The 22,445-nt window shown below is 40.9% G+C and overlaps 1 protein-coding gene across 1 annotated transcript in view; it reads right to left on the bottom strand.

The window, feature by feature from the left end:
• Nucleotides 1–22,445, bottom strand: part of cntn3a.2 (contactin 3a, tandem duplicate 2) — a 54,595-nt gene that overhangs the window by 30,257 nt on the left and 1,893 nt on the right. The window contains exons 2-9 of the mRNA XM_033629560.2: nt 21,019–21,156; nt 20,197–20,332; nt 14,929–15,104; nt 7,444–7,539; nt 6,294–6,497; nt 5,326–5,428; nt 4,797–4,981; nt 2,079–2,215 (exon numbers count right to left, since the gene is read on the bottom strand). Coding sequence (XP_033485451.1) covers nt 2,079–2,215; nt 4,797–4,981; nt 5,326–5,428; nt 6,294–6,497; nt 7,444–7,539; nt 14,929–15,104; nt 20,197–20,332; nt 21,019–21,073 — 1,092 coding nt within the window. The 5' untranslated portion in view covers nt 21,074–21,156. The remainder of the gene's footprint in view (nt 1–2,078; nt 2,216–4,796; nt 4,982–5,325; nt 5,429–6,293; nt 6,498–7,443; nt 7,540–14,928; nt 15,105–20,196; nt 20,333–21,018; nt 21,157–22,445) is intronic.

Raw genomic sequence — 22,445 nt, forward strand, 5'->3', positions numbered from 1 at the left:
ACGTGGGTGGGCCAGCAGGAGGAACACCACTGTGCATATTCAGTGTGCTGTATACCGCAGAAGTAAACCCAGAAGCTAATTTTTTTTTTGGCATATGCACCAAGCAACCAAATCCACTGGAATAAAAAAACACCACCTCCTCATACTGTATCTAGGTATTATTATAAAACTATGGGTGCGCTATCCAGCTAGCTAGCTTATCTCAGTAAGCTTCAGCTTCTCTTATTGGTTGTCCCACCTGTGGTCCAATAAACAGAGAAAGCAAGAGCAGAGCAAGGAGGGGCTGTGTCAAGTTTGTGAAAAACACTTTTGCAGATTGAGTGATAACAGACAGCTGCTTGACAGCAAACCAACTTGATGACATGGCCAAACCCAAGTATGACGCTGAATATATTAAACTGTGTGGACCTTGACCTAAGGACTAAGGAGAAATCTGGACCCCGTGGTTGGACCAGTTGGAAACCACTGCTCTATAAAGTCTATATAAGGTCATTAGTTGGGTTTCCATCCAAATGTAGCAGACTGTAACTGAATTTATAGGAAATGAGCAAAAGAAAATGCTTATTTTTTTGGGGCTTTTTGCTTTTAATTCATAGGACAGTAGTTAGTGTGAAGGAGGGAGAGGGTATCGCATGCAGCAAAGGGCCGCAGGCTGGAATGGAACCCACTGTTGCTGCGGCAAGGACATTGCCTTTGTTCATGGGCTTGCCCACTCTACCCACTGAGCTATTAGCCAGCCAAAAATACTAATGTTTGTACATTTCTATCCACTACTGTTATACGAATAGTGATTGGTTTCTCGAGATAAGCAGTAGATGGCACTAATTCCCCAGTCAAGTGCCATTATACCACTACAGAGGAAGATAATGTATAGTGTTTAATAACTAAGAGCACACTGAACAATGGAAATAGGGAGTTTTGAATAAATAATATTACAGCTTAGTGCTCTTGGAAGAGTTCTGGTAACAGCGCTGTGTGCGTGTTAAAAGCCACCTGGAGACGACAGAGAGAGCTTGCAGTGACTTCATGACTGTGCGTCATCATTATTTTGCTGATTCTGTTTCAACTGCATTTACTTGCATTTTACTTTTATTGATACACCAGTTTTTCCACCCACCCCAAGTGTAAAAGATTTTTTAATGCGCAAATTAAAAATGCATATAATGAGAGGTGGATGGAAACACTTATTAACAAAGGACAAAATGAAATGCTTCATTACCTTGAATAAAATTACAGGATTCTCTGGGTTTAAACATTGTTTTAAATAGTTGGAATAATGTATACAACTCAACAAAATAGGCTATGACATTTTTATACATTTTTATGGGTATATGTTACATAACATACCTTTAAGCTTTCTCTTTGAATCTAAGAATATCCATTTACACAGCAGTATGATTTTCATAAGCCTTTATATCCGAAATGGAAATCAAGAACACTAGATAATACCATTTTCATGGTAAAAATGCTAATCATATTCTAAATCTTGCAAGAGTGAATGTATTCTTGAAATCAAATTATATAGTGACATTTAACAAAAGGTCTTTTTAAAAATAAAAATCAGATGTCTCGCCCTGAGCATTATCAAATGCTGCTAAGAAAATAAAGCAACAGCAACATGTTAAACTCAAGTCAAGTTTACAGCTATGCATCTGCAGACATTTCCCTGGTGGTCTGGGGTAAGGTGTGCTGCTATATACAGTATATTTCACAGCAGATTACTCCCATTGTCCCTAAATGTGGAAGAGCTTAAACATGCACCATGAATAATGAAAAACAACCACTGACTCCATTCAGATGAAATGGAGCAATCTCCCAGGGACTACACTGATCCACTCTCTAAGACTGTGTAATCTGCCAAGGTAGAGGAGAATAAGAGACCGTTACATCCATGTCTCATCACTGGCACACCTCAGCAAGATGTTTACACTCTCCTCTCATCTCACTCTGAATTGCACTTGGAAAAACAGCCGTGTGTTTGACGCCAGGCTCTCTAAAATGAAAGGATGAGCTGGAGCTGAGGATTAAGTCTTTAAAATGAAACATTAGTAGGTGGCAGAAGACAGGCAGTAATTTACCTCTGAGAGTAGCTGTTGGCCGTTCTTCAGCCACGTGTAGGAGGGTTTGGGCTTGCCATTGGCTCGGCACTCCCAGTATAGTCTCTCCTCTATGGCCAGGGCCGTGTCCTTCATGGCCTGGATCCACTGAGGCTTGGCTGAGGGAACAGAAACACACTCCAGTGAAATATCTGACGAGAACCGCGGGGACAGATTTTGAAGAAGCAGAATTATCTCGCAAAAATATGCCGCTTCCAAAATAGTTCAAAGGAAAGCGTTCGTAGATTGACAGCTCAAATAAGTGGAAATCATAAAGCGCTTGGAGAATGGGTTTGTCTTTAAGAGAGGAGTGAATGTAGGGTATCACTCAGTTTCATCACTTAAATGTGTCAGCACCCCGTGGCAACTCAAGATTAGCACGTAAACACTGCGCCACAAAGCAGGAAGCTCCCATGACGGCTGAAGTGCACCCCACATCTCCTCTCACCGTAACCTGTCACCTCAATTCTAAGTATAATAAACATCACCCCTGTCTGTTTCCCACCCAGCACATAACTCCCTGAGCTTCTCACCTCTTACATATTTACAGCTTTTCAGGAATTTTCATGGGTAGAGTGTTGTGCTCATAATAAGCACAGCTCACTTTGCAGGCACTTTACATATCGTCTATTCCAATTTCACAGGTGTCATTTTCCCTCTCTCACAAATTCACAGCGGCTGAAGTAAGCCAAGAACCTGAAAATGTAAAATTAAAACCAACAGCGCTTATTATCCGGGAAGAAGGTAATGACTTTTTCCGGCTGTTTATAAAACAATGAGCTGTTAAAATTATGACAATTATCATATTACCAAATAACAACTCTTAACCTTAACCACTTCAATTCTGGATTTCACATATTAACAGCAAACGCATTAAAGGGACAGTTCACCCCCAAATCAAAAATACTAATTTTTCGTCTTACCTGTAGTGCTGTTAATCAGTCCAGATTGTTTCAGTGTGAGTTACTGAGTGTTGGAGATATCGGCTGTAGAGATGTCTGCCTTCTCTCTAATATAATGGAACTAGATGGCACTCAGCTTGTGGTGCTCAAAAAACTGAAAAACCCAACAGCAATGTCTCAAGATAATCCACAGACCTTGTTGTGAGTAGTTTCGTGTTGGACCTATTTTCTTTCTACCGAACTACACCTGCCAACAGATCATCACTTTGAAGGAAGCTTGAATCTACTCATGGACGAGAGGCTTGCCCTCGTGGCAGCGCGAGATGTAGACATTAATGGTGTCCTCCTGAGCTGAGCTGTAACGTTAGCTAGCTCACTGGTGCTAGGGGAGTTAGCTGTAGATGCATGCTTCCTTCTGCACAGTGATATAGTTCGTAGGGGTAGTTCGATAAGAAGAAAAAATTTCCTGCGCACAAGGTCTGTAGATTATCTTCAGTAACCGGGTCCTGATCTCCACAAAGACATCACTGCAGGGTTCTTTTCAAATGTCTCAAAAATTGGAAAAAACACAGGTGTAGCTGAAAGAAATATTTGGATAGTGTGATTCATTGTCTAAGGGTGCAAACAGAATATTTACCAAAAAAAGTGAAAAAGGAAAAGGAAAAAAAACCTGTGTACGAGATTACAAAACATTACGAAAAGGAAGTTTCTCAATAAATTAAATGGATGGAAGAAGGTAACATCTCTCAAGACGGACTCGTTGGCAGCCCCTTGTAGAATACTCCAGGTATGAATCCTAAAACCCAGAAATTAGTTAACATTTTAGCACTCCTGGTTCCCTCTGCGTGAAGTCAATATTTAAATGGGTTTTTGGTTAGATGCCTGAAACAAGGTCTGTGGTTAACACAAGCTTAAGAGACTTCCATGCTTTGTTCTACGACATAAAATACGTCAGTCAGTAAATACCCCACTCGTGAATTTTAAAGCCTTTATGTTTCTTAGAAAAAGGAAGTTGCTAATAACTGACTAAATAAGACTACAGACTAGCGTCACACCAAACACAGCCTCTTTGTGGTGGTGACACTGAAGTCGTGCGACCGTACTGTAGTTATAGCCTAATGTTAGCTTTTTACTTCTGGCGGTTGCATTAAGCCTTCAAAAAACCTAACCCATATCAACCTGGTGCTCATCTATACAGATTATCTTGCTGAACAAAACACGCAAGTATCATAAACTTTTATTTGCCACATATCTTATTCTCTGCAATAATCCAAAATGTAATATAAATTTCCCATTGGCCCTTTGTTGAGGGAACCAGGGCGACACTAACTCCTGTGTCGGCCCACAAATAAACGTCATCCCTGCAGCAGTCTATAAACCAGCAGTCCTCTCTTTACTAGGCTTTATATTTTCATAAGAAAATACAGTTAACACATTTTCTCACTGGATAAAGCATTAGCAGCTTCTTAAATCCACATATACATAAAACAAGGAATACCTATACTTTTCATAAATATTATCCTCAGACCAAAAAGTTCATCGCAGCTAGTTCCATTATATTTAAGAAAAGGCAGATATCTCTATGGTCGATATCTCCAACGCTCTGCAACTTATCCAAAAACAATCTGTATTGATAAATAGCACTACTGGTAAGAGGGAAAAATATGTATTTTTGATTTTGGGGTGCACTGTCCCTTTAAATCGGGAATAGGATGTATGGGACATAGTAAAGATGCTTAATAATCAATTAGTAATGTTTCTTTCGTTGTCTTAACGAGCCAAACAAAAGTCTCAGTACCGTAGAAAGCCAGTCGACCAGTGGCTGTGTTCTTGCCCATCTTGTTCTCAGCCACACACTCGTATCCTCCTGTATCATCCTGCTGGAAGCTGGGGATCTCCAGCACAGCGTTCGAGTACTTCATTTTGACTTTGCTGGGGAAGGGAACGCCGTTAGCTCTCTTCCAGGTGATTTCGGGGACAGGGCTTGAGGAGACAGAGGAAGCAAACCTCAGCTGAGATTTTGAATCAAGTTCTTTTCAACTTTTAAGATTGTCGCTCAGGTTGCAAGTGTCTAATAATCCTGTAATAAAGGGTTTGATGGAGCTTAAGAGCCTATTCACAGTATTTCTTTTGCGGATGAATGATTTAGAGTTAACCCAATCTGACAACAAAAAAAAGCCACCTCAAATGGTTTTTAGACCAATCATGACTTGATGCCACACGCTCGGAAATATAATTGCCACAGTAACTTTACTATATAGAAATTGGGAGGTCTGAAATGAAAGACAGCAGAAGATTGAAAACATGCTTCAAGGAATCCAGCTTACTTCCCAAGGGCGAAACACTCCAGCGTAACTGTTGATCCTTTTGCGGCGGGTACATTGTCTGGGAAATTAACTTCTATTTTCGGCTCATATTCGCCCATCACTCCTATGAAAAGGAAGCACAAGAACTTGCTCAGTCTTCCATTATTCATGACTTACAAGCAATACGGCTTGCATTACGGACCAAACAATAGCACTGTAAAACTAACAGAGGAGAAATAAAAGACGCATGAGCAAACATTCTCTCATGGGTAAACTCAAAGTAGTACATCACTTAAATGTGCAGCCACCAGAGTGCAGTGAAATACCAGCGAGGAATAATTTAAATCTCGTCTTGGTGGAACAGACATGGTGGAATTTGAAATCTTGTTTTTTCAGCTAGTCTGGCTGTTTATCTATTATTTCAAAGCTTGAGTGGGCAGTTCCCAACCACCGGTGTTTTATTGTTTGTATCAGTATTTAAGACATTCAAGGCCGGGATCAGAAAGCGATGCGATTAGATTTAAATTTATACAGCTACATGTACAGTACACTGAGTGGAAACTAACTGGTTGAGCCACCAGAACACTCAATGTAATGGTCCAGTGACGTATGGCTTATCTTTAATTCATTCGAAGGCAATCTTTATTCACTCTTTCTATGAAGGCGTAACAGAGAATAGAACAACAGACCAAAGAGAACCGGCTTGAGAATTCATGTGAAAGCACAGGGAAAGCTTTTAAAGGGAATGCGAATTATAAGAAAGCAAAGTCAGCAAAGAGAAGATTTGGGTGCTTTGTTTGCTGGCCTACATTGAGGAGTAACTATTTACTTGCAAGCATTAGCGCTTGGTGACTCAACTACAGTGAGGCACGACAGGACAAAGAGCACTCATGCAAGTACGATGATTAAAGCCACCTTGAAAGGAAAGGTCCTTAATACACGGCTGAAAAGCATACTTGTCACATCGTGGCCACAAGCTGTGGGCTTACCATCTGTCCTGAGGATCAGAGACGTCGGTGAGCTCTGAACTTTGCCCTTTGTGATGCTGTTCATCACGACACAAGTGTAGTTACCCACATCAGAGGGCTCCACCTTGGCAATGTAAAGGTTTCCTGTCTGCTGGGAGACGAAACGTCGATTGTCTTGTTGAACAAAGTATGGGTACTCGTTGAAGACCCATGCGTATGTGAGGTCTGGAACACAAACAGAGTCGCGTATGAGCTTGGTAACCTTATAGTGTGATATTAAATGTCACTTAAAGTATTATATGTTGTTATAAAAAGGTTGTTTGTTTTTTTATACTTTAGAGGGGACCTATTATGCTCGTTTTCAGGTTTATACCTGTATTTTGGATTTCTACTGAACATGTTTACATGCTTTAATTGTCAAAAAACACAATTTTCCTCATACTGTCTGTGCTGACACACCTGTATTCATCCCCATTTAAGTGCCAGCCTCTTTAAGACCCCCTCCCAAAAAAGCCCAATCTGCTCTGCAATCAGGGAGAAATTAATAACATCGGCAGCCAAGATTACACGTTTTCCTGACATTAGCATGTAGCTACATGTAGCAGTGTGCAGCTGAAGGAATGACTGTGATGGAGTACAGCAGCACTTTCTACTGTGAAAATGACCAATAGAAGTTGCTAAACCAAAATCTTCACAACTAGACTTGTTCCAGCAGGAATAAAATCCAAAATCGAGGGAAAAGGAACAACACTGGCAGGCAAGATTACACGTTGTCCTGACGTTAGCATGTAGCTACACGTAGCAGTGTGCAGCTGAGGGAATGACTGTGACGGAGTACAGCAGCACTTTCTACTGTGAAAAATGACCAATAAAAGCTGCTAAACCAAAATCTGGCAAATTGTAGCAGTATAAGATATAAAGAAATACAACACGCTGACATCAGTTTGCCTTGAAAGTATTCAGAGGGGACCTGCGGTTTTCGCTCACAGGGATTACTTTTAATGTTTACCTCATTATTTGAAACTTTGGCCATGTTTAAAATGAACATCCAACGTTGTAACATTATATATACGACAGAAAAAAAGGACAAGCATAATAGATCCCCTTTTATCTTGTCAAAACACTAGAACTTTAAACAACTGCACTGTTGGCGGTCAACATGAAGGCTTACCTCCTGAGGAAGTGGGCGTTCCACAGAGTAACACCACTCCTTGTCCCTCACGGACTGACACCGCGCTTCTGGTGTGGACCTTGAAATGATCTAAGTCTGAGGGAAACAAAAATGAAAAGAAAGATCACCGCAGGATTTCACATATCAGAGCAGGACAGAGCTAAGCAAAAGCTTTCAGCGAGACACTGACACGAGCGCGTACGGAAATTGTCGTGAGAATTGCAATTCTGCGATTCCAGGGAGAGACAGAGAGAGGTTGAGACGGGGGGAGACAGAAAAGAGCTTGTACATCTGATGGGTTTTGTATAGCAGAAGAATATAGTGCAGGAAATTTAGCTGACGACTTATATGAGATATTAGATACATTTTACAACATGGGAATGAGGCTGGTAAGAACAGGTTAGGACTCCAGTTGTGTATGTGTGTATGATGACCACATGAGCCTGGCATGATGGGATAGGCTGCAATCCAAACCAGTGCCATTACACAACAAGATTACTTGGTCTAACTTCAGCTATAGTCGGTTAAAGTAGCTATTTCTTCTTATTATTCTACAGCATCGCATCCAAACAGCATGTTTTCCAGTGTATGTTAAAAGTAAAAGGATCCAGAACACAAAAAACATACACACATATTCCCACCTACCCCTGGTGTCATCTAGCCATGAATGTATCTCCCAATTACTCTGTAAGATCCACAGACTTCACTTTAATCAGTTCCCATTTTTTCAGTTGGGACTGTTTTCATCTGATGGTGAAAATTGTTCAGTTTTTTAATGTCATTGAGTCTCAACAGTGCAAATTTAAAAGCCTGTCAAATGCAACCAAAAATATCTGCGTGGCCAGACACTGCGAGAGCGAAGAGAAGGTGTGAAAAGATGTTTTGTTGTAGAAGCCTTAGTGAACAGTACATAAATAGCAAGTATTCATTTCTTTATTCGTTTGATGTCTGCTGGTTCCACCACCAAAGATATGTTATGTGAGAGAAATCACAGCTCATATATAATTTTTGTGACATCGCAGTTGTAACATAAAGCAATGTTTACACCATTTCTTATATTCGTTTGCATTACTCTTGTCTTTGTTTAACAGCCCCGGCATATTATGTCAAAGTAAAGGTTTGTTTCAGTCCACATTGAGGTATTCTTCACACACTACTTCAGCTATTTGGCTGACGACTTTACCCCAGGGTACATCCAGTAAAACGCAGATGACTTTTGATCGAGCCAAGCAGGGAAAAGTGAAGTAGTCAGTCTTTGTTTGCACATACAAGCATAAGTGAAGTCGTCACACTCAAACTGCTCCCGTGTTATTCCAGCATTTAATGTTGCCTCCAAGTTGCAGTGCTCATAAATATTGCAAATATCGCCCACCTTGTTTGGTGTGTGTCTGCATTATTTGCTAAGTGCAGTTTCACTTCTATACCATTTCTTAATAAAAAGTGGCAAACACAAAGACAGATGGTATGAGCACACATAATAGCAGAGAGGTATGGGGATACGGGGACAGGGAGTTCTCTTATGAAATAACAAAGGAAATTTGGGAGGAATATCTTGGCAATATTAATAAATTCTCCATAACTGTTGGATGTGTATTAATCCAATTCAAGGTCATCCATAGACTTAATTATTCAAAATCACGAATACACAAGATACCCCCTGAGGTGTCTTGTAAGACATATGAGAGCAGCTTGTTCCTCTCTCTATGGTCACGGCCAAAAGTTCAGCCATTTTGAAGGAATATATTTGAATTTTGATCAGACTTTTATGCTGCCCCAATGAAACCAGATCCATTGGTAGACATTCTGAGTGTCACACTGAATAAGGCTGATAAATGCCAATAACAGGCAGTTTCATTATGCAGGTTTTAATGAAAAAAAAAAAGCTATACTTCAGAGGTGGAAAGATGAGTCTGTGCCCACCTTTGAAGTGTGGCTTAGGGAACTGAGCGAGGTATTACATTTAAAAGAGTTGATGTATTATTTAAACAAAAAGCCAGTGTCATTTGTTAAAGTTTGGCACCTAATAAAATCCTTTATGACCAATATTGGCTTCCTGTCCATTTTAGAATCGATTTTAAGATTTTAACATTTGTTTTTAAAGCTCTTAAAGGACTTGCTCCACCCTATTTATCCGACCTTCTCACGCCACAAGTCAGAAACAGAACCCTAAGGTCGTCAAACCAGGGTCTGTTGGAGGTCCCAAGGTCCAATTACAAACATTGGGGTGACAGGGCTTTCTCGGTGGCCGCACCCAGACTGTGAAACAAGCTCCCCCCCGACATGCGCACCATCACTGACCTAGGTCTTTTTAAATCAAAACTTAAAACCTTTCTTTTTAAGACGGCTTTTAACACTTAAGATTGTTATGAATATGACATGTTTATTTTGTGTTTTTTTATTGCTGTCCTTTACTGTTGTTCTTTTGCTGTTTTATTTTATTTTATTGTAAAGCACTTTGGTCACCCTCTGGGCTGTTTTAAAGGGCTATACAAATAAACTTTATTATTATTTATTATTATGATATTGGCCAGGGATCTCTATAATCATCAATTATTCTTCATCATACCAGCTTTTTCTTTCTTGTCATAATGATCGTTTTGTTTGGCTGTGCTCTGTGAGCCTTGACTGTCCTAAGTTGTTTGTCATTTATTATTTGACGTGACATACCTGACATCAGAAGTTCAAAGCATATAATTGTAAGTGTAGCCATTTAAACATTAATAGTTTTCCTTTTTCGCCTTGTGGTTTGTTCTCCTCTATGCAATTAACAATATGTTTGAGATAGTTCAAAATTGTTAGGACACTAATCAGTTGGGCCTCATTCCTGAATATGTGCATAGAAATGTTCATACTTTTCACACAAAATAACTGTGAGCGCAAAATCATTGTCGGATTCATGACACGTGCGCACCGGCCAATTTTGTTCTTATTGCATTTTTTAAAAATATCAGATTCAAACTCTTTTCATAACATAACTTCAGCTATCTGGCGTACATGATAGGAGAGACAGAGTGCAGGAAAAAAATGGAGAAACGTACGTGATGGTAAATGAAATGTCACGCATCGACACATATTAGAGCAACGTTACCTTGATAGCTAAAGAAAATAAATTGACATTATGTTACATCACTTGGGAAGTTATCTACAGATTACTTTAACAATTTATTACACACAACAAAACTTCATGACTTTTCCAGAACTTTTCATGATTTTTACTAGGGCTGCCCCCTGATAGTCGACTAAACGTTAGTCAATCAGAAAGGTCATTAGCAGGGCTTGACGCTAACTTTTTTCCCAAGGAGCACATGTGCTCCTAAGTTGAAAAAGTAAGGAGTGCACAAAGAACTTTAGGGGCACAATGTAAATTGATCAAATAATGTGTTTTCTGTAATAAACATGATGCAAATAGACATTTACAAGCAAAATTATTTAATGAATTTGTATACAAAATGTACAGAAAGGTAAAATCATCAAGTTTTGAAAAAGTATTGCAATTTAATTTTGTCTTTAATGTTATTATCTTATATATATGATCTTTGCAATATGATTATCTTATATAATGATATTATCCTAAAACATTCTCCAGGTCCTCTGAAACTCTGCAGGACTTAAGCCTCTTTCACACAGAGCTTTCGCGGTGCCCACCGCGGGGTAGGGCGCAGAGGACAGGATTTGGGGAGTACAGGCTCGTTCAGGAGCTACAGCTCCATGGTGACCGCTTCCGGGTCTACTTCAGGCTCTTCTCTGCTATTGGATGCGCGGCACCGAGGTGTCGTCACAGCGCGTTGCGGTGAAATTAAAAAAAAATTCAATTTGAGCGCAGGCTGGCCGCGCGTGCCTCTCAGCTCGGCGGCAGAGCGGTGCGCTCTTGCGCCGCAGTAGCACATATACAATGAATGGGTTCGTCTGCGGAGGTCTGCGCTTTGCGCGCTCTGTGTGAAAAGGGCTTTATTTCCACCCTGCCCAGCAGCGGTACCGTGGCGAACGGTCCCTAAGGCCTCTACACATGATCAGCTGTAAAACCGCTTTGCGCTGGCTGTCCCATTATTTGTCTATGGAGAGGGCAGCAACGCCTGACAAAGCGGCACAGCTACCCTTGGCGTTGCGCACGATATTCATTGTGCCGACAGTGGCTTGGAAAACCACCCATAACCGTGTCACACGGGGAAGATGGAAGGCGGCTGGAGTTCCTCCAACATTTGCAGTTAGATTATCATATTTTTTTATTGACAAAAATATAGGCTGCTTCAGCTGATTTTTTTATGCGCACATGTGCCCCTAAATATTTTTTACAGTTCGCACACACCTATTTTTAGTCGCAAATGCGAGTGAAACGCTCGCACTGTCGAGCCCTGATTAGTCTGCGAGATTTCATTGGTCACTTAGTCGCAGAAAAATAAATAAATAAACAATCATGAATCTCTACTAGGAGCTGCGCCTTGTCAAAATAAATCAAAACCATGTGGGAATTTAATTTGAAAGGACAGACACAGAAAGTGGCCACGCTCCGCAGTCAGACAGGAGTCAGGTTAATTTCCAGGGCTGGTACCTGCGGTTATTACACAGGCTAGTTAATAACATGTCGGGCAGGAAATCCAAAGTGTGGGATCATTGTGAGAAGGTGAAGGACGAACCCAAGGTGATATGTAAACTCATCTTCACTGGTCGACTACAAACATGACGTATCATCTGAAACATGGAAGTAGCTACATGCCCATTAGCCACTTAGCACAACCATTACTGCTTTGCCGACAGCGTCATTAACAGGTGACTCGCTCAGTGTGTGACGTGCACTTGTTTTGTATTTCTCTGTAATGTAGCACAGTGTTAACAATGTTACTGATACTATTCTTTCTCACACCTTCAACTCAAACCATTGTGTTGCCCCGCCCAAAATATAGAATTCAATGATTAAATTAATATCGTAAACATGCGGGCAACTAATCGACTAATGGCCCTAAATTACAACTATTGGTCGACTTGGAGAAAGTGGTGTTCTAACACAAATCACACATCAGTCAAAGTCTTGGCAGTCAGAAACCTCTGACAAGCCGTTCATCACTCTCTGCAAACATGTCATGTCAGTCTCTGAAGATGCGCCCTTTTCTGAAGGCATGGGCTGCAGTATCTTTCAGCATGTAAGATATCTTAACAGCTGCTTGGACGTCAATCAGAATCTTTTGTATCCTTTATGTACAGTTTCATTGCACTAGAAATTGGTGGGAGTACCCAAGTATTATAGACCAAGTCAATGAAAGCCATGAAAATATTGTTATATTTCAATATGGACACTCTTATATACTGAAACACTATGTTTTATTGCTGAATGTTTTAATTATGACCACTGAATAGGATGAAAGTGCATCATTTTCATAGATATTTAATACATTTGGCCAATGCATTTGTTAGCTAATGGTTTTAAATATTGTTAAGACAGCCGTGCCCTCATCATTAGTGCTTACGCATGGTCTGAGGCAGTTCTAAATTTGATTTGCAAAGTACAAACAAATTCAGTTAAGAAAATATTGATGAATCCCAGATTAAATGATGGTATGAATGGTTTAAGCACAGATTTATGCATACACAGTTTGTGAATGAGGCCCATTGAATCTGTATTTTTATCACAAAAGCATGGTCACACTATCGTCTGAAGTCAGTGTATAATTTCTCATGACAATTTAATGGAAGCAATGAGTTTATTTGAAAAATAAACTGTTGAGGCTACATATATATATATATATATATATATATATATATACACACACATATATATATATATATATATATACAGTACAGGCCAAAAGTTTGGACACACCTTCTCATTCAATGCGTTTTCTTTATTTTCATGACTATTTACATTGTAGATTCTCACTGAAGGCATCAAAACTATGAATGAACACGTGTGGAGTTATGTACTTAACAAAAAAAGGTGAAATAACTGAAAACATGTTTTATATTCTAGTTTCTTCAAAATAGCCACCCTTTGCTCTGATTACTGCTTTGCACACTCTTGGCATTCTCTCGATGAGCTTCAAGAGGTAGTCACCTGAAATGGTTTTCCAACAGTCTTGAAGGAGTTCCCAGAGGTGTTTAGCACTTGTTGGCCCCTTTGCCTTCACTCTGCGGTCCAGCTCACCCCAAACCATCTCGATTGGGTTCAGGTCCGGTGACTGTGGAGGCCAGGTCATCTGCCGCAGCACTCCATCACTCTCCTTCTTGGTCAAATAGCCCTTACACAGCCTGGAGGTGTGTTTGGGGTCATTGTCCTGTTGAAAAATAAATGATCGTCCAACTAAACGCAAACCGGATGGGAAGGCATGTTGCTGCAGGATGCTGTGGTAGCCATGCTGGTTCAGTGTGCCTTCAATTTTGAATAAATCCCCAACAGTGTCACCAGCAAAACACCCCCACACCATCACACCTCCTCCTCCATGCTTCACAGTGGGAACCAGGCATGTGGAATCCATCCGTTCACCTTTTCTGCGTCTCACAAAGACACGGCGCTTGGAACCAAAGATCTCAAATTTGGACTCATCAGACCAAAGCACAGATTTCCACTGGTCTAATGTCCATTCCTTGTGTTTCTTGGCCCAAACAAATCTCTTCTGCTTGTTGCCTCTCCTTAGCAGTGGTTTCCTAGCAGCTATTTGACCATGAAGGCCTGATTGGCGCAGTCTCCTCTTAACAGTTGTTCTAGAGATGGGTCTGCTGCTAGAACTCTGTGTGGCATTCATCTGGTCTCTGATCTGAGCTGCTGTTAACTTGCCATTTCTGAGGCTGGTGACTCGGATGAACTTATCCTCAGAAGCAGAGGTGACTCTTGGTCTTCCTTTCCTGGCTCGGTCCTCATGTGTGCCAGTTTCGTTGTAGCGCTTGATGGTTTTTGCGACTCCACTTGGGGACACATTTAAAGTTTTTGCAATTTTCTGGACTGACTGACCTTCATTTCTTAAAGTAATGATGGCCACTCGTTTTTCTTTAGTTAGCTGATTGGTTCTTGCCATAATATGAATTTTAACAGTTGTCCAATAGGGCTGTCGGCTGTGTATTAACCTGACTTCTGCACAACACAACTGATGGTCCCAACCCCATTGATAAAGCAAGAAATTCCACTAATTAACCCTGATAAGGCACACCTGTGAAGTGGAAACCATTTCAGGTGACTACCTCTTGAAGCTCATCGAGAGAATGCCAAGAGTGTGCAAAGCAGTAATCAGAGCAAAGGGTGGCTATTTTGAAGAAACTAGAATATAAAACATGTTTTCAGTTATTTCACCTTTTTTTGTTAAGTACATAACTCCACATGTGTTCATTCATAGTTTTGATGCCTTCAGTGAGAATCTACAATGTAAATAGTCATGAAAATAAAGAAAACGCATTGAATGAGAAGGTGTGTCCAAACTTTTGGCCTGTACTGTATATATGTTGTGCAGACTGAAATAAATATTAAAAAAAGAAGTGACAAACAACTTGACTTCTACTTACAGGCAAACTGCAGACTGGCTCTCCTGCTGAGGATAGCTCCTACAGTGTTGAACGCCATACACTGGTACATTCCTACATCCTGGTAGCGGTCCAGACTGCTTATAATGAGGTTGCCCCCAGACAGACGCCGCCGGCGATCCAGACCCAGATTTATGAGAGTCCCATTCAATGACCATCTGTGAGGGCAAAGACACCATCAGTCCCTGGCAAAATGCACTGTCCGCTTCTCTCCACCAACCAAGGTGGTCTGACAGGAGGTGAGCGGAGAACACAACTCACTGTAGTACCTCACTCCAAGCAGGAATAATACACTGTACATTTGTGCTGGTGTCGAGGAATTCGCAGGCTCGCAGGTTGAAGCAGGAACAGCACAAACCTCACGGCTGTGATTTTTGAAATTTATTTCCCTGCTGTGTTTCAACTTTCTTCCAAAGTTTGGAACAAAACTACTTTCTGAAGTCACACAGAGTTGGAGAAGACAGTTGATAGAGTGTCTGCTACTGTCAAACATAAATATACTGAAATTCTCCTCAACTCACATTTTTAAAAACTGCATGAATGCATGTGCGACTGAGCAATATTTCAATATTATATTGATATTGGGATATTAAAATTGGCATCGTCTCATATTTTAGATAATGTAACATCGCTGTGTTGTCTTGTCCTGGTTTTATAGTCTGCGTTACAGTAAAGTGATGTCATTTTCTGAGCTTACTAGACTGTTCTAGCTGTTCTCTACTGTTTGCCTTCACCCATTTACTCATTATATCCACATCACTGATAATGATTTATCAAAAATCATACTGTGTAAATATTAGGGGTAGAAATCACCAGAGTATCCACGATACAATATTATCACGATCATTGCTGAGTATTGCAATAAAATATATAACGATTTATTATCTTTTTTCAACTGTGAACTATATCCCCAAAGGAAAAGTTTGTCAACATCTGTTTTATCTAGTAACATAAAGTTTTCAGGCTGTTCATTTCACTTCAGCCATTTTACTACAGCAGCAAAATATATGTCATGAACGGAAAAAGCAACTGATTATATTATTCCAGTCCTAAATTTAATTGGTGTTTGTCATATTAATATGATAAATATGGAGCTTATCCCAGCTGACATTGGGCGAGAGGTGGCGTACACACTGGACAGGTCGCCAGACTATCACAGGGCTGACACATAGAGACAGACAACCATTCACACTCACATTCACACCTACGGGCAATTCAGAGTCACCAATTAACCTGCGTGTCATTGGACTGTGGGAGGAAGCCGGAGTACCCGGAGAAAACCCACGCTGACATGGGAGAACATGCATACTCCACATAGAAGGGCTCTCACACCCTGGGTTTGAACCAGGAACCCTCTTGCTGTGAGGCGACACTGCTAACCACTGTTAACCGCAGGGATCAAACCGTGCCGTGTTTGTATTTCTACCTACAAAGATGATGCACCATAATTCGTATATAACACACATAATCATGAGCCATGTAATCGAGAAGGCTGGAATCATGGGACAAATGCGTTGATGGGAAAAAAAGAAGGAGGTGGTGTAAAGACCAAAACTCCATGTATGGAGGCGAGTTGGGGTGGTGGATGGGTCAAACAAAAGGAGAGCGGTGTTCGAACAAAGTAAACTTTGAGTTGTTTTAAGGTATGTCATCACCATGTTTCTTTTCCTAAACCTAACCTACGTGACTTTACTTGCCTAAATCTGACTGACGTAACTGTACACTGAGGATGCAATGTCATTTGTTAGGTATCATACGAACCGTTGTATGAAGATAAATTGCGCCCAGCCCTAATTTTATTCTTCTACTTATCATATGCTGGACACTCCATAATTGCCGCATATTGTTCTGTCCCTGTAATGTAGTAATTCTGTAATCCATAATGCTATAACATGCTCATGTATTATTGGATATTGTTTATATAACCCTTAAATTCACATTTCTTATTTATGTTGTATCTTTCTATTCTATTTTTCTTTATTTTGCTCTTCCACTATTTGCTGCTGCAGCTATCCCATTTTCCCCCGCAGGGATCATTAAAGTTTAATCTCAGAGTATCATACACAAAGCTGTCTACTGCTATTTAAGGGAAGCAGAAGATAAAGGTTTTAGAAGCCATCCCAGATATTATCATCAGTCTTCGCCATAATCACCTCTTCTCCTTCACATTATATTTACATAATGTGACATTATTCCACCTTTGACTTCTCATTAGGACAAAACATTAGCACTTGGCAAGAGGTAACAGTGAGCTGATGTAACAAAGGGTGCCTTTTATGCTCCTTTTCACCTTCCATTACAGCCTTACCACACTTAGCAGGTGCAGGAACTTAAAACAATAACACTTTGCTCAGCAGGTTCAGATAGTGCTATCAAATAAATGAAACACCTGAAAACATGAGGTTAATTCATTGATTTAAATAAGACCCATTATTCAGCAAGAAAAAGACTTTCTTTCCCTGCCACCACAACGCTCTTGTCTATCTCTTTTTAAATGCTATTCAAAAATGGAGCATTGATGGGTTCAAGGACAGAGCACTTTTCAAGAATGTTCCATCATTTTTCTCAAAGCACTGAAAATAACAATTTCTTTCCTTCAGCCACATTCTGCTATTTTACTTCCCTTAAGTGGAAATGAAAGACGTGGAGGCCATAATGGCCAACTTTCCAAAAGCTTTCAAGTCTAACCTCCGAAATAATTTCTTAAAGAATATCGAAAACCACTGAATGTCGATGAGTGCTTGCTGCCATACTCTAGACACTTATACTTGATAGCTGCGTTTCGGTATGCACTGAGGTTAACCCTAAGGCTATACAGTTTAAGAGACTGTGTGAGTGATGAATACCTATAGGATTGTATAGGCTAGTGATATGTGCATGTTTGTGTCCACTTGAGTGCATTCTACTCTTTATCCCAGAGTCACCACTTTCACCTCTTTCTGACCTGCTCTGAAGTGCCTCTGCTGTTCAGTGGTGCCCTGAACATTGGGCAGGTGATTGAATAGCAACTCCGAAACTGAATTACTCTGCTTGAGACTCATTTTGTGAACACATGTCGTCTGACCATCTGACCACTGAAAAAGTGGAGTATTCTGGATCATCCTGCAGCCCAGAGCCACAGACTTCAAACTTCAGGTCAAGTAAAGGTTAGGCAAGTCACCCTCTGTTTGGATTTAAGCAAAAAAAACTGCATCACTTTTACGCCCCGCTGTGGAGAAGATGCTTTTTCGTTCAAGATATGGTTTTCTCCTATGAGTTATTATGCTGCTACATTGTGCATACTATGGAAGTCTCATCTCTTTGTGAGTGACAGGACTGGCAGAGGAAAGGAGGTGGGAGAAAAGAGAGGATGGGGGAGGGAGCAGTGTGAGCCTATTTACACTTCAAGAGAAGAGCCAGAGAGGTGCTGAGGGCTTGCAGAGCCCCGCACAGCCAGCTTGACAAGACACCACGTTAAACATGCTCATCTCACCTTTAATCAGTTCATGGCAATACCTGGTCTTAGGCGGGGAATGTGAAAAGCCTGAAATAATGAGCGTACGCACTCCACACCACTATCATTCAGCTCATCTGTGCTGGCTGTGCCGCAGTAATTCCACCGTTGAACGCCAAAGACACTTGTAATCAATGCCTGTTGGTGCCAACTGGTGTCTAGCAACCTGCATTGGTCTCACCGCGTTTTAAAAGAGGAGATTCAAAGATGCATTAAGATGCTACACGTGTGTCGCTAAGATAATATCTGGCGAGACAAGAGGCAGATTGCCGGCGTGTTAGTCAATATGAATTAGTAAAGGCATAATGACACCACTGCTTTGTTTGTCAGTGTGCATTTCAGTCTAATGTGGAGAAAATGAAAGGGGAGCAAGCACCCGCCTGTTCCATGTGAAAAAGCTTTATATATCCTTATTTAGAGCTGTGTGAATGACTGAAATGGGCTTTATATTAATGGGAAGCTGAAAGGCCCTTATATATGTGTGTATGATATACAGAAGAAATGCGGATATAATGACTGAAGTGGGTACAGGAAAATAAAACAGTTAGAATCAAGGTAAGTTCAGACAGTTACAGTTACACTTTACTGTAATGCAGCCTTTCAAACCAGGAAAATACACGCTATCAGTATCATGATGTCCAAAATCTAAGACCATATCCATTCTTATATATCTCAACATCAATATAATATCAATATATTGCCCAGCCCTAGTGTATATACGTGTATTTGTGTATATATACAGATTTTTATTGTACAAAAAGCTGATCACTTTTAAGGATTTCACACTGATTTTACGTCCCACACATCCAAAAAGTAATGTTGCCTGCAGTGATCACAGTACTTCACATTAAACAAGGTCCTCTTCTGACACTGACAGCTACAAAGAAAGGATACAAAGAAATAGCAAGTGCTGCTGATGTGGCGCTTGAGTGCCTTTAAGTTAAAAGCAATAAAAGCTGATGGTTTGTGCTGCAAATTGAATTTTTATAAACCAGGGGCTGTCCACACCAATGCGGGTATTTATAAAACCGTGACTCTTTGCTCACGGTTTGGCCTTTCATCCACACGTAACCACAGTTTTGGGCCCCTGTAACCGGAGTTATCTGTAACCGGAGTCCAGGGTGAACTTTTTGGAAAAGTCCAGTGTCAGCAGTCATGTGTGGACAGGATAACCTCAGTTATTTTGTCTCGTCCCATTGTATGACGTCACAGTGTGCGACGTAAACAGAAAACAACTGTGTTATTACCCGATCCAGTGTGTGCGAGAGACGATTTGAGGATCGACCTAAACAAATACTGCTGCTATTTAGCAGCATATTGATTATATATAATGTATATATATATATATATATATATATATATATATATATATATATATATATATATTATATTGATACTTCGCGCTTGTTGTTTTTCCGGTACTGACGTTTTACTGCCTTCTGATTGGCTACAGTGGCCTTACAGTTAGGAGTTATATCGCCACGTATTGCTTTGGCATGTGTATTACATTGCTTGATAGTGGAATTTGCGGTGTCATGTGGACGGAAGTATTTTTATTACACTGCTCGTATGGACGCAGATTTTTTAAAAAGTGGAGGCCAAAAAAGTTCAGTTTTAAAAATAGCCGTGCTCGTGTGGACTAGGCCTCAGTTTCAAGACAGAGTTTGGGATTACTAGTTAAAAAATAAATTAAAACTATCAAATAACGAGTCTTTATCTAAATCCTAACCCACACTTTGATGTGAGTGCGCCCTTACCTGTACTGAGGAGGTGGCGTTCCCTTTGCATCACAGGTCAGAGTGGCTTCCTCTTCTATGGAGTCGACAGGAATGAACAAGTCACCTGGCTCCATCCTCCATCTTGGACCATGGTATGATCCACTGTCCAGACAATCTGTCAGAGCAACAGTAACAGCCTGAGCATAATGGCAGGGGAAAAAAGTGCCATTTTGATTGAGTTCGGCCGCCATAATGCCCCATTCTTCTGGAGGAAATGGGATATTGGGGTTTAACAGGGAGGCTCTTTCAAAATGGGAGATTGGACATTACTAAACACGGGAAGTGATTCAGCGTGTTTGAAATTATCTTGAGAGGTCGTAAAGTGCAGATTCTTCCGAAATAATAACAAGTTGAATAATATTAAAAGCACTTTATAGAAATGTTTTCCAGCAATTAAAAATAATTGCGTTTCCATTTGATAAAAGGCAATCATTCACTCGGAAATTTGTACACTATGTGAAAGAAAATTAATTTGTTTTGACTTTAGAGAAGCAATAGAGGTTATCACGCTTGTGCTCTGCCGAGTTATGTGTTAATGAAGTCAAGGAAAATGTTAAAAGACGAGAACACAACAGTGCATACCTCTTCATCAGGTTACAATCACAGAGCGGTGAGGAGAAAGATTAAGAGCATTGTGCCTGTGTTGTGAATGGAAGTCAATACTGAGGAGTGGCCCTTTAAATTCGGCCCATCCTATCATCGCTGACACTGACATGATTTTCGGCTCTTCAGCCATCATCCCCGCAACTGTAAATGCCCAAACGTGAAAGGATCATTACTCATATATAAAAGGTGGTTTACCTGCCAGACAGTCGATGATTGATAACAGTAGAAGCTGTTTCCATGGCAACGTCATCTTTGGCAGCCAAGGGCAAATGAGACTTTCATCCAATAAGCTTTGAAATGGCACTCGTGTTCTCCGAGAGAGGGGAGCTTGACCTGTTGGAACAAGAATTTTGTTGTAAAACACCAAACTCTACGAACCCCCGGATATTTTTATCCGGCTTTCGACATCATGTTTTTTAATCACCCACCAGGAGAAGACGGGGAACGTGATAAAAATGGATGTGGGTTTTGGTGCAGGATGTGTCTCATTACTTGTGTCCATTCTCACATTTCTGATCAGTGAAGATCCAGGCGGTGCCACTTTGTGCCCTGCGCTTTGGCCAACTTGCACCCAGAGATGTCTGAGGGTGATACCAGAGGCATATGGGAAGAAGCCCATGCCAATCTATTAGGGGGGCGACCAACGCCTAAGCTCATCCTTCACTTGGACGGATTCACTCTGGCTGCCTGAGGAGACTTGGACCTGGGAATTGGGTGTCATCCAATCAATTAGATTCACCCACAGCAGCATGTGTCTCCCCACATGCTGGGGTGAATCAAGACAGCCTGATGAGGAAGCCATTCCACCCAGGTCCATAATCAAGGGCAAGTGTGTCTGTCTGCTTGTAGCATGTGCTGCAAATTGCGATGCACCCACTTCTTGCAGGAGGAGACTGAGCGAGTAATGATGCAATTATGAAATGTCAAACATACACACAACAGAGAACCAGCAATAACACAGCAATGAAGTGAGCAGTTACACACACATCCAAGTGTGCAGAGTGTATGCAGATCAGTGTACAATAGTGTGTACCTGCATACAAGCATGCACATGAATAAGCAGGTCTGCACACATACAGAATCACAAATTTCTTCAAGAGGTGTTCAAGATATATTAAGGGCAGAGACAGATAATAACACCAATCTGCTAAATGTCACACAACCCACACACACCTACACAACCAAACTCACTTTCTCACCGTGTACAACACGTATAACACCCTGCCTCCACACACACACACACACGCTCGCTTTCCATTTAGAAGACATAAGCCGTGATGTGCAGCTCATTTGTGGCCTAATCCCGGGGCGAGCCTGGTTCAGAGCGCTACTTATGGAGGGTCTAATTGTTTGTCAGCTGCCTGGATGTCAAATCAGACACGTGGGGTCTCAGCCAGAATTTTCTTCCCTACCTTTCATGTTTGCTCGGTCCTTTTTCTTCCCCGAAAGTCTGCAAAATTGGATTGGTATGCTTCCTCTCAAGACGACTCCTGCATGCCATACCTCAGTGATAGGCCCACAGTGTGCAAACTGCTGGCACCTCAGGACTGAGGATTGGTGTGTGGAAGGTACAGTGGGTATTACACTACTGTCGACTTTGCATGTTATGGTTTGCATTTGTA

Source organism: Epinephelus lanceolatus, chromosome 8, assembly GCF_041903045.1.
Source record: "Epinephelus lanceolatus isolate andai-2023 chromosome 8, ASM4190304v1, whole genome shotgun sequence".
Lineage (NCBI taxonomy): Eukaryota > Metazoa > Chordata > Actinopteri > Perciformes > Serranidae > Epinephelus > Epinephelus lanceolatus.